This window comes from Pelodiscus sinensis, chromosome 1 (genome assembly GCF_052426305.1).
Source record: "Pelodiscus sinensis isolate ZL-2025 chromosome 1, ASM5242630v1, whole genome shotgun sequence".
Taxonomy (NCBI): domain Eukaryota; kingdom Metazoa; phylum Chordata; order Testudines; family Trionychidae; genus Pelodiscus; species Pelodiscus sinensis.
In genome coordinates, this window is record NC_143052.1 from 312,887,720 (window position 1) to 312,904,213 (window position 16,494).

Sequence of the window (16,494 nt, forward strand, 5' to 3'; positions counted from 1 at the left end):
TTAAAATTAGTTCCCTATATGGTAGCACAAAGCACTTAATCACTGAACCAGTGTGCAAAACAACACAAAAACATCTATACAGCTGAGTGAAATATATAGTACAAGCCTGCATTTCAATTATAATTGAGTATACAAAAGCCACACCCAGCTGTATTTTATGAAGCCCAGAAAAGAAAGTGACTCTGAATTATTGTTTGTGGTTGATTTTGATATTTAGTGCTTTTTACATTCCACACTCTATTCACCACAACCCTACCCATCTTGAGAGATTTCTAAAATGACCAAGGATGCCCAATAGTGGTAGAAAAATAAGTTTCACCATAAAGTAGAGATCCATGTGCTGCTGTTAATCTCCATGAAATTTATGCTGACATCAATGGAAATCCCCATAGTGGATGGTGGACAGGATATTACCCTAAACCAGCATATTATTATTTTTACCCTCACACTAGCTAGAAGTCCCTCAATCTCAATATTCAGCACAAGTGCTAGAGCTCTGCTTCCCAATCACAGAATACTAGAATTGGAAGGGACCTCGAGAGATCATCAAGTCCAGTTCCCTGCCCTCATGGCAGGACTAAGTACCAAGATCATCCCTGATAGATGTCTATCCAACCTGCTCTTAAATATCATCAGTGATGGAGATTCCACAACCTCCCTAGGTAATTTATTCCAGTGTTTAAACACCCTGACAGTTGGGAAGTTTTTCCTAATGTCCAAACTAAACATCCCTTGCTACAACTCTTGTAACACTCTTTTAGGGTATGTCTACACTACAATGTTATTTCGAAATAAGCTATTTCGAAATAGTTAATTTGAAATAGCTTATTTCAAAATAACGCATCTACACACAAAATGCATTTCTCAATAGCATTTTTCTATTTCGAAATAGCATATCCACACTGAGTGGATGTTGAATTGCATTTAAGGCTGATTGGAACCAGTTCTGGCAGGGCATCAGGTCAGAAGTTGCCTTGTGGCCAGGGCAGAGGCCTGGAGGCCCCCTATTTCGAAATAAGCGTCTACACAGCGCTTATTTCAAAATAGCAATTTCGAAATTGGCACTATTCCTCGTGGAATGAGGTTAACCAATTTCGAAATAAGCCCCCCGCTATTTCGAATTAATTTTGAAATAACGGAATGGCTGTGTAGACGCTAGGAAAGTTATTTCGAAATAACTGCTATTATTTCGAAATAACTTTGCTGTGTAGCCATACCCTTAGATACTTGAAAACTGCTATCTTGTCCTCTCTCAGTCTTCTCTTTTCTAAACTAAACAAGCCCAATTCTTTCAGTATTCCCTCATAACTCATGTTTTCTAGGCCTTTAATTTTTGTTGCTCTTCTCTGGACCTTCTCCAATTTTTCCAGACAATGTTCTAATAAACATTTTGGAAACCACTGTGCTAGAGTTAGCAATGTTATGGCCAGGTTCTGGTTTTGGTTTCACTTCTATAAATGTAGAGTAACAACACTGACTGAGATCAGAAGAGCCTATATTCCCGCACGCTCCTTTTCAGATTTAAACAGGCAAAAATTATATTCATGACTGTTTACTTTCTTGTTTTACAGCTGCTTTTTCACAGAGATTAAAGTAACTCTTGAAGCTTCAAAACAAACATATAATCTTACAGAGTCTGGACAAATCTCAACAGATTAACAGATAGCTCACTGTGTATACAAGGAGGTACTGTGTGTATTAAAATAACACTGTGATAGATAAATGAGAAAAAGACTCTGAAGTACTATATTGATGTTGATTTCCAAGCAAAGGGCTGATGGCATTGCAGTGTGGTGGTACCATGCCAAATCTTAAAATAACCAACTCAGTGGTAAGGAACTTATTGGAGCTGAAAGCAACTTAAACCCTCATCATGCTAAATGTCCTTATAGTACTTCCCTTGTTTTCATGGGTTTCCATTCTGTCTATTCCCATTCAGTTCTCAAGTTTCTGTCTCATTGCCTTTAGTGATTTGAGATTGGCATATGTTCTGTATTCAAGGCTATTGGCACAGTACTGTACTCTTGATTGACTAATAGGGCAAAGTGCCATATGCAATATCCTTTGGTCAGTAAATTTGCAAACCTGGAAGTAATAAGAGACAGAGTAAAGGGGCTGAAGTACTGTGGCATTTGCAGGTGGATGGTTTGTAGGAAAATCTTGGGGATATCCTTCCCACAAATGACCAAACAAAAGAAGCGAACACTGTCCTCTAGGAGTATCCTTATGCATCTCATTCTCCTTTCCCAAAAGAGAAGAACATCACTCCCTTCTCTTCTAACAGAAATCCATCTCCCCACACCCAAAATTTCTTCCTTCATCTCCTCCCCCAGGAATTCCATTTTTATCCACATTAAATCCTCCTGTATCTCACCTCAGCATCTCACCTTCCAAATCCTATGTTAACTCCCTCTTTGCTTACTGAGCTGAAGCAAGACTAGGAGCTAAAGGAGCTGCTGGGGTGGATTTCTGGATGACGAAAGATGCAGGCTGGCTGCAGACAGCTGCTGTTAGGTTGGTGGGATCTGCTGGGCTAGGCAGATTGGTAAGAGAACAGAAGAGTTCACAAGTCCCTTCCCCTATTTGTTGCAAACTGGAAGGTTATATCAGTGTTGGAGATCTGTCCTAGGGAAGGAAGAGGAACTTATCACTGCTAGTTCTTACATTATTTAAAGCAGTGTCGGAAAGCAAGGAGAAAACTGGCACAGAATTGCAGCTGGTGCCCATTGGTTGCACTGTGGAATGGCATCCAGCAAATGACACTGTTAACCTTTCTCTTATGAGTGCAGTCAGTGACAGCCTGAGTCTGATTGTTGGATGTTATGCAAGCAGATGCTTCCCACTCCCAGCCTGTATCAGCAGTACTGGGAGTGGATCAACACTCCATATGATGAAAGGAACTGAGTAACCAGGCAAATGCCCTGTTGTCTAGTGACTCGGTCAAGGACTGTACTGAGTACGTGATTGTATTTTTTACAGGGGAATTATAAACAATAGATTATCTACCCACAATGCACTCCATTTTAATTTTGCTCAATAATGTTAAAATATTGTATTTGTCAAATGTTACTGCACATCTATTGTAGCATCTTTTGTACATGGGCTACGAGACTGCAGAGTAATCCTTTTCTGTTACAAAATTTTTCCCTCACCTGATCTATATCACTAGCAGATATAAAGCAATTTTAGTATTAATTTGTTAGTGGGATATACTCTGCTTTTACATTGCCAGGATCTTCAGATAAAACAAACAAACAAATCACTCCATAGTACAAGTGATTAACTAGAGCTAGTTTGAAAAAGGAAAACCTCACAACTCTCGTGTTTCTTGCAGAAGAGAAGAAACAAACATGAGTTATGAACAGGCAAAAGGGGAAATGTAGATGCTACCCTATGTGCTCTGTACCTTTTCCTTTTCTTAATGTTTATTATGAGTTAAACTGCATTGAAGGAATATGCAGTGTGAGAATGATAGTCTATAATGAATTACTTTTTTAATATTAAGAATACAATTTTATGGGCGTCCAGGTATAGTTTGGAGTCTGAGATTAGCTTAAAATCTTCTGGTAATAAGAAGACTATACTCCTGTAAAGAGTTTTTTTGGGACAGAATCCTTAATCACCAGGCTCCTACCCAACTGAACAGACACTTGTCAATTTGAAACATAAACCAAGGTGAGAGAAATAAGCGCAAGGGATCTTCATTGCATGACTGAAAGGAAAAAAATAACAGAGATGTAATGAATAAAGATACACACAGCTTCTGTGCCTTGCCATTTCACTATCTGTCCTCTGAACCAAGCTAAAAGAAAATGTCTAGGTGATTATAAGCTTAGTTATAAACCTCCAAAAAGGAGGATGGAAAAATTGTAAGAAACCAGCAGATCAAAAATGAAAAAAATAATCTAGAATGGACCTTGCTCTCCGGAGTGAAGATGCAGCTTCACAAAAGCAAGCGACAGCACACAATTTAAGTGGTGTTTGCAACTGGATTGGCACATTGAAGGAGCTATATTGAGGAGCCATAATTACATACTGGTACCAAAATTGCCTATTCAAAGAGTAGAGATGCAAGCCAAGTTTCCATTGTGTGAATAACTGAAGGTATAGACTTAGGATAAAATTATTACTGTGCCATTATATTATCTGTAAATCTGTATTTTGGCTAAGCAAGCTCGTGCTTCAGGGCTTTAGCAATCCACTCACAGTGTTCAGTATGGATTCCCACAAAGCATTCTAGAAGATTTATTTTTTTAAATTTTCTCTTAAGCATCAAGGATGGTCCTGGATGCAGATAGGACACAGAGTGGGATCGGGCCAGGCCATTCTCTCTTTCAGGTGCATGGTTGGCTGGTTCTTACTCACATGGTCAGGATCTAAGAGATCGCCACATTTGGGGGAGGAAGAAATTTTCTCTCAGGTCAGATTGGTAGTGACCTTAGCGGTTTTCTCCTTCCTCTGAAGCATGTGAATGAGGATTATTCAATAAGGTTATCTGGGTATATCTCACTTAATCATTTCCTTTCCAATGAAGGGGCTTCGGGCATTGGTACACCTGAGTCCCTCTTGTTGTCTGCCTGCAGTATGTTTAGTCTCCTGTGGGCTGTAATACTTTGGCCTAATTTTGGTTGTTGGGTTTATTGGTTGTTGGGTTTAGTATGCAAATGGATGGGTGGTGTTGATGGCCTGTGACATATAGAAGGTCAGGCTACATGATCTGATGGGCCCTTTCTGGGTTTCATATCTAGAGCCCTTTATGGATACAAAAATGAGCTGTGGATATCTGCAGATGCGGATACCCATAGATGTAAAGTGGATATCTGCAAATTTGCAGAGCTCTATTAATATATATGACTCAGACTAATACAGTATCTTAGAAACCTTTGAGAAACATCTAATGGTATTGTTAACTGATCAACTGAAGTGACTTAGGGCATTACACATACCACTTATTGCACTCACAGCACCGACATACATTTTGCCAAATTGGTATCAATATGAATTAACCTAGAACCCCTGTACCCACCTGAAGAAAATGATCTTATATTTGCACTCATCCTCTGGTGAACCATTCTGTCTTATTTCTACTGCTACTAGACCTAAAAGTGGGCTGAATTACACAAATGAGAATGTGTCCAAGGGATTGGGACAAAAATTAGTAATTCATCCTAAAAATCATAATCCGAACTCAGATAAAGAATTGCTCCATGTCCACCCCTTCTGTGACGGATATGGCAATCTGAAATATCCTTGAAAGCTTATATCATGTATATAATATCAGTCAGGATTGAATGTAACCTCAGGGAGGAGAAAGAAGGGAAAGGAGACAGATTTCTGAAGTCCATTGTTTTAAATGGATGATTGTGTTCTACTCCAGGGAGAAGGGCACCACAGCTCATCCAGGAACTAAACAACAGGTAGCAATGAAAGCAAATCAGACAGTTGGAATCTCTCAAAGAGGTACTACCTCCACCCTGCACATCTCTTCCCCACACACCACTGGCCCCTAAGTGTCCCTCCAGCAGCCGCAACATGGGTGGGCAGCTGTTGGAATTTAAATTGAACTGTGCGGCTTCTCTGCTGTCCATGGTGGGGGAGGAGAGGCGAGTGGAGGCTTGGTTGGAGGAGGCGCGTGGGAGCCTCGCAGCCCCACAGGGACTGGGGTGGGGGAACGCACAGGAGCCACAAAGCTTTGCAGGGGCTCACATGAGGGGAAAGGAGCACACAGGACATGTGTGGCATGGCTGGTGGTCCAGGGGGGAGGGGCGCACCAGAGCCACGTGGCCTTACCCCTCACCAGCGGGGAGCCATAGCGGCATGGCCTTTCCCTCCTCATAGCCATAGCTGTGTGGCCTCCAGAGGGAGAGGGCCAGGCATCACGCCCCTTTCCCCCTCCTGCTGCCCACCAGAGGGAGAGGGCCGGGTCAGCTGCAGCCTCAGCCCATCCCAGCTCCCAAGCAGCCAGAGGGGAGAGATCTGGCCCACCCCCAATTTGTGCCCCCTCCCCCAGCAGCCGGAGGGAGAGAGCAGGGTCAGTCATGGCCTCGGTCTGACCCACCCCCACCCATCCACACCTTGGTGGCGAGAGGGGGGGGGAGAGCTGGACCAGGCCAGGACTGCTATGCCTCGACATGGCACTCCCCAGCAGCCAGGGGAAGAGCTGGGGCTGCCTATCCCCGGAGAGGGGGTTTGGCGAGTGTAGCAAGTAAGAGGCACTGGCCCCTAATTTAATGCTTAAGGAAAAAAACTTCATACCTTCTGCATTGAGATGCATCGTTTCAAACGGTCCTATAAATGCATACCGCATTCCCAATCCATCAGACATCACAAGGTCTAGATCAGCAGGAGATACTACTCCTTCCTAAGTGGCAAAAGGGGAACAGAAAAATCTCAGTACAAAGAATTTTATAGTTTCATTTAGTTTATTTAGAATATAACCTGTTATAGCAAAACACCTAGTACTACCATTAGAGAAAGTGAATCATTTGTAAATAGAAAAATAGATTCCCAGACACATCTCTCTTATGACAGGCCTTGTTGTTGTTTAGTACTTATATTAATGAGATCATTTAAGAGGTGGGTTTTTAGAATATATGATTGGCTTGTTTTAGCACTAAATTATATTATTTGTAAATCTGAACAGATGAGACAGTGATCCCATGGTCTGCTTAGTATTTATTTTTGAAGAGGCATAACCAGGAAGAGATATGAAATTGCATGGAAGTTCTGTTTTAGTATATTAATATTTTACTTTATTCCTTCTCCCCAAAACAAAAATAAGGGAAGATCCAAAATACACAAGAAGTAAAGGGGTGGAAAAGGAAAAGAAGAAAGGAGGCAGGAATGGGAAGAGAGCGACATCTCAGTTTCCATCCACGAGGGATTAATAAAATATTTCAAAAAAGTCAGACCAAATCTTTTCAAATTTATCTACAGTTCCTCTTCTCCAAGTATTACCCACTCTTTTAGCTGTCAGGGCAGCCAAGTCGCTGAGCCATGCGTCTATTGCTGGAGGCAGTCTGCTCTTCCACCTAAGCAACATGAGTTATTTGGTTACAAGCAGTGCTCTAAAGAACCAAGCTTTCTATGAGTTGGGAGAGATTCCAACCTGATGGGACAAATCCCAAAACACAGTTCTGGGAAATAATTTTTAAGGAGCTATCCATTATCTTTTAATCCTTCTGCCTACTTCTAGCCAAAGGGAATGTATCCTGGGGCAGTTCCAAAACATGTGAGCCAGTGTGGCTCTGGGAGACCTATCTCTCCAGCAGCAATATGTTCTCACAAAATCCAGGTATTATACCCTATGTAAGGATTGATGTAAACAAAACTATATTCTTCTGTTGGATCAACCTTCATCGCAGATCTAAAGTAGAGCCGTTAATGTATTGCAAGGCAGCTCCCCATTGGCTAGGGTTTAAGATAAACACAAATATTTGTAGCAGGCCTGGAACAAGACAGACAATCTAAATTAGAGAGGTTTTTGTGGACCAAGAAGTTGCAACAGGCTACAGCTGGTCAGCTGAACCTATGGAGTTCTCGCCACATCAACAATTCTGAAGTCTCTGGTGCTCCCAGCACATCAGGACCAAATATGTCCTTGAAGAGATGCTTAAGCTGCTGGTAATGCCACACAGATTACATTTGCATTGGAGTGACTGGAATGATAGCCAATACTGTAGGGGACATTTTACAATCAGAGCTAAGGATGTTAAAGAATGGTTATTTTGCTAATTGTGTAGTCAATACAATTTGTATCAACTACACAATTAGTTGATAAGGGGAGCTGCTCTGCAGAGCTGCACCAGGGTTATCTCCTGGAGCTGGCACAAGATGGGACTGAGCAGTGCCAGCTTGCACTGGCTCCAGACCGCTGCGCTTCTTCATTTTAAATGTATTAAGAGACACTGGGCTCTTACTATATTTAAATTGCAGAGCAGCAGCATGGGTGGCTCCTGGAGCTGGTGTAAGCCAGGACTGCTCAGTCCCAGCTTGCACTGGGTCCAGCAGCTCTGGCTGGCTGCAGGCAGAGTCTGCTCTGGCAGCAGCCCCTGTCCATAGTCAGCCCGAGCCGCCATGAACAGGGGCTGCTTCGCGGCAGCAACCTCTGTCCATGGTGGGGGAGGGAAGCTCCCCACTCAACCCCCCCGCAGACAGGGGCTGATGCAGGAGCAGCCTCTGCCCACGGTGAGCCTCAGCCCACTGCGGGCAGAGACTGCCCCTACCATATCCCTACCATCCCCTTCCCCCCACTGCCTCTAATAAGACAGGCAGCACCACAGAGATGGTACTGGGGGGGAACAAGCATTTAAGCTGGCTCCCCTCAGCACCAGTTCCTGCACCTTCCCTCCACCTCTCCCCGCTGCCTCTCATACAGAGGCAGCCAGGGGAGAGGAGAAGCAAGTAGCCGAGTACTCCACTCGAGTGCCCAATAAGCTTACTCTTATCAGGTAGTCGAGTACTTGACTACTCACTTACAGCCCTAATCAGAATATTAACATGCTGAACCCACTATTTCTCACAGTGGGAGGGGATGGGCCCACTCCCATTCCAGAAGCAGCATGCTGAGCATGATATCATTGGAAGAAATTGATCATGAGATTATTATAGCAAAATTCATACACTGCAGCACAACTTTTGATACAGTGATAGAGATGTAGCCGTGTTAGTCTGGGGTAGCTGAAGCAAAATGCAGGACAATGTAGCACTTTAAAGACTAACAAGATGGTTTATTAGATGATGAGCTTTCGTGGGCCAGACCCACTTCCTCAGATCAAATAGTGGAAGAAAGTAGTCACAACCATATATACCAAAGGATACAATTAAAAAAAATGAACAAATATGAAAAGGACAAATCACATTGCAGAACAGGAGTGGGATGCAGGGGGGGGGAGGAAGGAAGGTAAGTGTCTGTGAATTGATGATATTAGAGGTAGGGAGAGTGGGATGTTTGTGAGTTAATGGTTCAGGAAGTTCATGCTCTTCTTTTATTCTCTAGGGGTACATCTACACTGCATCCCTAGTTCGGACTAGGGATGCAAATGGAGACGACTGAAGTAGTTAATGAAGTGGGGATTTAAATATCCCGCGCTTCATTAACATGATCTCACCGGCGTGCTAGTTCGAATGACAGCTGATTCGAACCAGGAAGTGCGTGCCGGGACACTTTAGTTCGGACTAAAGCCCTTAGTCCAAACTAATGTTACTCCTCAAAAAATGAGGAATAACGTTAGTTCGGACTAAGGACTTTAGTCCGAACTAACACATCCCGGCACACACTTCCTGGTTCAAATCAGCTGTGATTCGAACTAGCGCGCCGGTGAGATCATGTTAATGTAGCACGGGATATTTAAATCCCCGCTTCATTAACTACTTCAGTCGTCTTCATTTGCATCTCTAGTCCAAACTAGGGATGCAGTGTAGATGTACCTTCACATTTATCTTCCCCAACACACACACTTGTTGGTGGCTCTTACTGCAAAAAAATCATTTTGAGAGAGGAGGCAGGTTTCTCATTATCTCTGAAGCTGCTCCAAGGAATTAGCTGGAAAAACGATGATTAAGGAGAGACAATGCAACTGCCACCCTTTTAACTAGAAGCTGGAAACCTCAATCTGACTGAGTTCTTAAGTTCATTGTCCACCTCAAGACTCAGATCTGGCAGAACACCAAGCCTGTGAGATGGAGAACCTTCTTGCAGAAAGCTAGGCACAGCAGACACACCCATTGGGTACACTTATAAAGAAGTCATCACACCCTCATAACCAGTTGGGACAGGCACATCATCTTTTCTTTACTACAGGTTACAATGTATTGCCTCAAAGCTTTTCCTAAGAATAATGTTTACTTTATAAGGAAGTTTCTTGCCCTCTCTTGGATTAGAAAGTGAAGACTGAACTAAAACCATGTCCTATCTCATTCCATCAAGCCAGCCTCCTTCTTCCCAATGGACTCTCCATTGTTCTCCTCCCTCCAAGAAAGGTAGACAAGTTGTTAGACTTCTTCTACCTTTTTCTCCCCCGTCTTGCTGTTTGAAGGGAAAGGGATGCTATTATTCTCCTCTCCTGATGGCTCTCTATCTGCTTATCTCTTCTCCCTGGATGATAAAGCCAAAACCTAAGGGCACCCACTGCTTCCATTGGGAATTAAGTCCATTCAGCATGTGTTAGGATGAGGCCCAACATGAGGATCCATCTGTCCTTTTGCTGAATGCTATAATTCAGTCACTGAGATGCTGAAACAAGAACTTCATTGTAAATCCCATAAAGGCATAACAACATCATGCTTTACCTATCACATCTACAAGGCCGGATAAGTATACAACCACTGAAAAGCAGAATGACACCATAAGCCTTAAAGTTGCCCATGTACTAGATGAGCAGAGAGTACAAAAAATGGAGAGTTCACCATCACAGCCTTAAAAGGAGCCATTTAAAGGTCTCAGTGTCAAATGTTATGCAGCACTTGTTCTGTTAGTGAAGGTAGCACTCAGCTGATTCATTGTTGCAGGTGGCTTGTCAGCATCACCCTGTAAGGAAAAGGTCATACAATTATTTGTTTTACAGTAATGCCTGAGGCCCTAGCTAAGAACAGTCCCTGAAAAGCTTGCAGTAGACAGGACACACAGTGATGGAAGAAGTGAACCATTTTAGAGACAGGAAACTGTGGCACAATGAAGTAATTTGCCCGAGGTCACACAGAAAGGCTGTGGCAGAGCTGCAAACTGAACACAAGTCTCCAGACCTCAGCTCATGCTTCAACCACAATATCATCGTTCATCTCTAGAGAAGCTTTAAACTGAAACAACTTTTTGAAGCACTCTCAACTATGTAAGAAATGTTTGCATTTGCAAACTGGGGCAGATCAGTGTAGCCCTATCAGGGTGGGAGGAGGCAGGAGGCCCATTTGGCCCTGGGCCTCAGGAGACAAAGGGGCCTCAAATTTTGACTTTTTTCTACCAAGTCATTTCCATTTATTATACATCTTGCAGTACAACAGAAACAACAAAAGAAGCTATATATACACACCTGCAAAAAACTGATTTAAATCATCATGGGACCTTGGGCCTTCGCCAATTTTTCGATCACATACGACTTTTCATCTGCATGACTGAAGACTCAAAGCATCCATTTTGAAGCACTTGGAAGAGGGGAAAGTGATCAGGAATAGTCAACATGGATTCACAAAGGGCAAGTCATGCCTGACCAGTCTGATTAGGTATGAGGTAACTGGCTGTGTGGACATTGGGAAGACGGGGGATATGATGTACCTTGATATTAGAAAAGCTTTTGATACGGTCTCCCACAATATTCTTGCCAGCAAGTTAAGGGAATATGGATTGGCTAAATGGACTATAAAGTGGATAGAAAGCTGGCTAGATTGTCAGGCCCAATGGGTAGTGAACTGTAGTTCAATGTCAGGTTGGCGGTCAGTTTCAAGCGGAGTGCCCCAAGGATCGGTTCTAGGGTTTTGTTCAACATCTTTATTAATAACCTGGATGACGGGATGGATTGCACCCTCAGTAGGTTAGCAGATGATACTAAGTTAGAGAGAGAGGGAGATATGCTGGAGGGCAGGGATAAGGTCCAGAGTGACCTAGACAATTTAGAGAATTGGGCCAAAATAAATCTGATGAGGTTCAACAAGGATAAGTGTAGAGTCCTGCAGAATCCCAAGCATTGTTACAGGCTGGGGACTGACTGATAAGGTAGCAGTTCAGCAGAAAAGGACCTGAGGGTTCCAGTAGATGAGAAGCTGGACAGGAGTCAACAGTGTGCCCTTGAAGGCAAGAAGGCTAATGGCATATTATGGTGCATTAGGAGAAGCACTGCCAGCAGATCTAGAGAAGTGATTATGCCTCTTTATTCAGCACTGGTGAGGCCATATCTGGAGTACTGCATGCATTTCTGGGTCCCCTGCTACAGAAAGAATGTGGATCCATTAGAGAGGGTCCAGCAGATGGCAACCAAAATGATTAGGGGACTGGAGCACATGACCTACGAGGAGAGGCTGAGGTTTTGGGGCTTATTTAGTCTGTAGAAGAGTGAGGGGGATTTGATAGCAGCCTTCAACTTCCTGAAGGGCGGTTCCAAAAGGATGGAGAGAGGCTATTCTCATTGTGACGAATGGCAGAAAAAGGAGCAATGTCTCAAGTTACAGTGGGGGAGGTCTAGGTTGGATATTAGGAAAAACTATTTCACTAGGAGGGTGGTGTAGTACTAGAATGGGTTACTTAGGGAGTTGGTGGAATCTACCTCCTTAGAGGTTTTTAAGTCTCAGCTTGACAAAGCCCTGGTTGAGATGATTTTTTGCGATTGGTCTTGCTTTGGCTACTGTTTTGCCAACAGTAGCAACAAATGCAGAATCTATGCTCATTTTAGAAACTGTGCAGGCAGAAAACGAGGACCTCAAGAGATGCTGCACAGCAAGAGCAAGAACTTATAACTAGCACAGAACGCAGTGTAACAACAGTGGCATCAGAACCTGATATTGGACTTCTTGATAAGAACAATGTTGCTGAAATCCAGTCGTTTCTCAAAGTTAGTTGTTTTCAGATTCCAAGTAATATACTGAAAGATGTTGAAAAATCATGCTTTTTCCACTCATCTGTTGACAAATAAAACTCTCCCAAATGAAGAGATCTACACAAAAGAGACTAGCTCTGCTAGAATATGAAAAAGCACGCTCTGTACTGTGTATCTTATTTCATTTTTAACAGTAATACTTCAAATACATTAGTACTGTCTGATCCATCCAATTAGAGCATTAGTAGAGGTTGGAGGAAGTTGAAAGACTGAATACCTGCACATGAAACTTCAGTATGACATAACGATAACTATGTTACATGGAAATCAGCTAGCAGAGCAGCACTAGTTGACAGTTCAATTGAAAACTTACTCCTGAGTGAAATGAACACAGAAACTGATAACTGGAAAAAAACTCCTTGAGTACATATTGAATGTCATTCCTTTTCTTTCTGAACAGGGATTAACTTTATTTGGTTCCAGTCAATGTATCAGTAACCCTACAAAGAGAAACTTCCTTGATATACTTGAGCTTCTTAGCAAGTATAACCTACTTTTATCAGCCTATGATAAGCATTTTCATGAATCACAAGAGAGCAGAAAATGCATGCAAGTCCATTATCTGTCTACCAGAATACAACATCAGTTTATTGAGCTGTGAGAGACATTTGTGCAAACAACAATTCTTGAACATACACAACATGTGAAGTACTTTTCAATTATTACTGATGCAACTCCAAACTGTTCCCATAAGAGCAGATGACATTGGTTATTTGATATGTTAAAATTGCAGGAAGTTCAAAGGTTTTGACTGAAGAACAGAATCATTTTGTTTGATAATTTTACAAAAAAAACTGGAAAAGAAATTGCTGCTCATATATAAATTTTCAAGTCTGCATGGACCATGCCTATGACAATGGATTCAATATGGCTGGGAAGTACAATGGAGTACAAGCAGTCCTTCCTGAGCAAAATCCAAATGGAATTTTCTCCAGTTGTGGCAACCAGAAATTAAATCTTGTCAGCACTGATTGAGCTGAATCATGCAAGGAAGCAATCACATACTCTGGAACAATCCAATAATTGTACAACATCTTCAGAAGCAGTCCTCTAAAGTGGGAAATTCTGAAGCAGCATCTGCCTGTTTCCCTTCACGGCATGTCAATGAGATGGTCAGCACGAATTGATAGTGTTAAACTAGTTGCACAGCCTTTGGACTCTGTGAGAAAGACTTTAAGGGAACTTAAATCTCTTACTATCACAGCGCAGGCTCATACTGAGCTTAAGTCAATTCAGAAATTTACATCCAAATCTGAATGCATTTTAACGTCGTACATGTGGATGAAGCTGATAAAAATGATTCACAAAACTAATCTTGTAATTGAAGCATGCAATGCTACAACTAGATGTTAAGAGGAATAACAATGAATGATTTCTTAAAGATATTCAAAAGATTCATGATCAATGGAACCCAATCTTTTCCGAGTCCAAATCAGTAGCACAGAGTACAGCTGGTGCCCAAGTTACAGACGCATCGACTTATGACCATTTGCATTTATGACCAACCTCCTATACAGCTGGAACCCAAGTTATGAACGAAATCCACACTTACGAACAGCGCAGCCATACATCAGTGAATATAATCCAACTTATGAACAGATCAAGTTACGACCTAGTGTTTGGTACGTAACTCATTCGTAAGTCAGGGACCGGCTGTATTGACATTGCATCTGAGTTTTCCACCAATCACAGCCTAACATCTCAATCTGATGAAGAAAAGCAGAATCAAGGCAATTTTTTTTGTTTGTTTTTGTAACTGACTCCATCAAATCTGGTCTTATGCGTCGATTTGAGTCACTGCGACAAATTTGTACCCTTATTGGATTCATTTGAGAATTCAGAGAACTAAGTGATGAAGATCTATATTCCGCAGCTAAACAATTTCAACAAAGGTACAACAACAAAATTTCAAGAGATCTCCGTGACAAGATTGTCTTCCTAAAATGTATACATTGCACCAACTTTAAACTGGACTGCAAGCCAAAATAAATGCTTCAAGAAATATTTGATCTTGGCCTGTTGATTGTATTTCCTAATACAGGCAGTCCCCGGGTTACGTACAAGATAGGGACTGTAGGTTTGTTCTTAAGTTGAATCTGTATGTAAGTCGGAACTGGCGTCAGCCACTGCTGAAACTGATCAGTTTCAACCGCGGCTGAATCTGGATGCCAGTTCTGACTTACATACAGATTCAACTTAAGAAACCCAGGTGTCCCCAAGTCAGCTGCTGCTGAAATTGATGAGCGGCTGATTCCAGGAAGCCTGGGGAAGAGCAACTCTGCCTCGGGCTTCCTGTAGTCAGCCGCTGGTCAGTTTCAGCAGCGGCTGACTTGGGGATGCTTGGGGCAGAGCAGCTGGGGTGCTGCTGGGTTGCTCCAGTAGCGCGGCTCCTTGGTGCTACTGGAGCAACCCAGCAGCACCCCAGCTGCTCTGCCCCAGGCGTCCTGATTCAGCCGCTGCTGAAACTGACCAGCAGCGGCTGAATCAGGACGCCTGGGGCAGAGCAGCTGGGGTGCTGCCGGGTTGGTCTGGAGCAGCGCTGCGGGACCAACCTGGCAGCCCCCAGCTGCTCTACCCCAAGGGTAGGCAAGAAAAGCCTGGTCTGCTGGGGGGAGGGGGCACTAGCTGCACCCCCCCAGCAGACCAGGGAGACGGGGGTGGCGGGACAGCCCAAGTCCTCCACGGCTTTGCTCCGTCTCCCTGGTCTACTGACCTGGGAGACGGGGAGCAAAGCCGCGGAGCACACCCGCAGCGGGACAGCCCAAGCGCGCCCGGGCTGTCCCGCTGCGGGCGTGCTCCAAGGCTTTGCTCCCCATCTCCCTGCAGACCAGGGAGACGGGGAGCAAAGCCTTGGAGCACGCCCGCAGCGGGACAGCCCAGGCGCGCTTGAGCTGTCCCCCTGCGGGCGTGCTCCAAGGCTTTACTCCTGTCCCCCTGGTCTGCTGGGGGGGTCCAGCAAAGCCGCTGAACCCCCCCCCCCCCCAGCAGACCAGGGACATCAGAGCAAAGCCGCCGCCTGGGCGGCTTTGCTCCTGTCCCCCTGGTCTGCTGGGGGGGGTCCAGCAAAGCCGCTGGACCCCCCCAGCAGACCAGGGAGACCGGGAGAAGCTTTTCTCGCCCCGGAGGACACGGGTGGCGACCCACCGCCCGTGAGCTCCGGGGCGAGAAAAGCCCCATTCGTAAGTGCGGAAAGTCGGATCCGTGTAAGTCGGGGACTGCCTGTATCACAATTGCATTATATATTTTTGGCACTCTCCCTGCATCAGTGCCTTCAGGTGAATGCACATTCAACGTGTTAAAACAAGGAAAGAGATATCATCATTCTACAATGGGACAAGAGCATTTGAATGGGTTCGCAATGCTTAACATTAACAGTGATGTTGCATGTAAATTAGATTTTTCTTCAATTATAAATGAGTCTGCACAACAAAACCTGAAAAGCATTCCTAACATGAAGAGTTTTGCTTGAAGTGAAAACTCAAAATTAAAGTTACATTTTTAATACACGCTATTGGTATAATGCAGGGGTGGGCAACAATTTTTGGTGGCGAGCCACTCCAAGACTTTGGAAAGTGGTCAAGGACTGCACTTTTCCATGGAGAGATTACAGGGTTTAGGATACAGGTTAGGTGCAGAAGGGTGCGCAGGGTAAGGGACTGGGGTGCAGGAGATGGTGTGAGGTCTGAGAGGGAGTTTGGGCAAAGGAGGAGGTTGTGACCTGGGTCAGGGATTTGGGGTGTAGGGTCAGGGAGGGGGTATGAGTGCAGGAGAGGATGTTGGCCTGGGGTAGGGGCACTAGGAGGAGGTGCAAAGTCTGAGAGGGAGCTAGGACCTGAGAGAAGGGGGAAAGGGTATGCAGACTGCAGAGGGTGTGGGTGGTGACTTGGGGCAGGGGATTGGAGTGCAGGGT

General features: G+C 44.0%; 1 protein-coding gene across 4 annotated transcripts in view; it reads right to left on the bottom strand.

Moving 5' to 3' along the window:
• Positions 1 to 16,494, bottom strand: part of CRYL1 (crystallin lambda 1) — a 72,726-nt gene that overhangs the window by 11,621 nt on the left and 44,611 nt on the right. For all 4 annotated transcript variants that reach the window (XM_089775581.1, XM_089775583.1, XM_089775582.1 and 1 more), the window contains one exon: positions 6,256 to 6,361. In XM_089775581.1, coding sequence (XP_089631707.1) covers positions 6,256 to 6,361 — 106 coding nt within the window. The remainder of the gene's footprint in view (positions 1 to 6,255; positions 6,362 to 16,494) is intronic.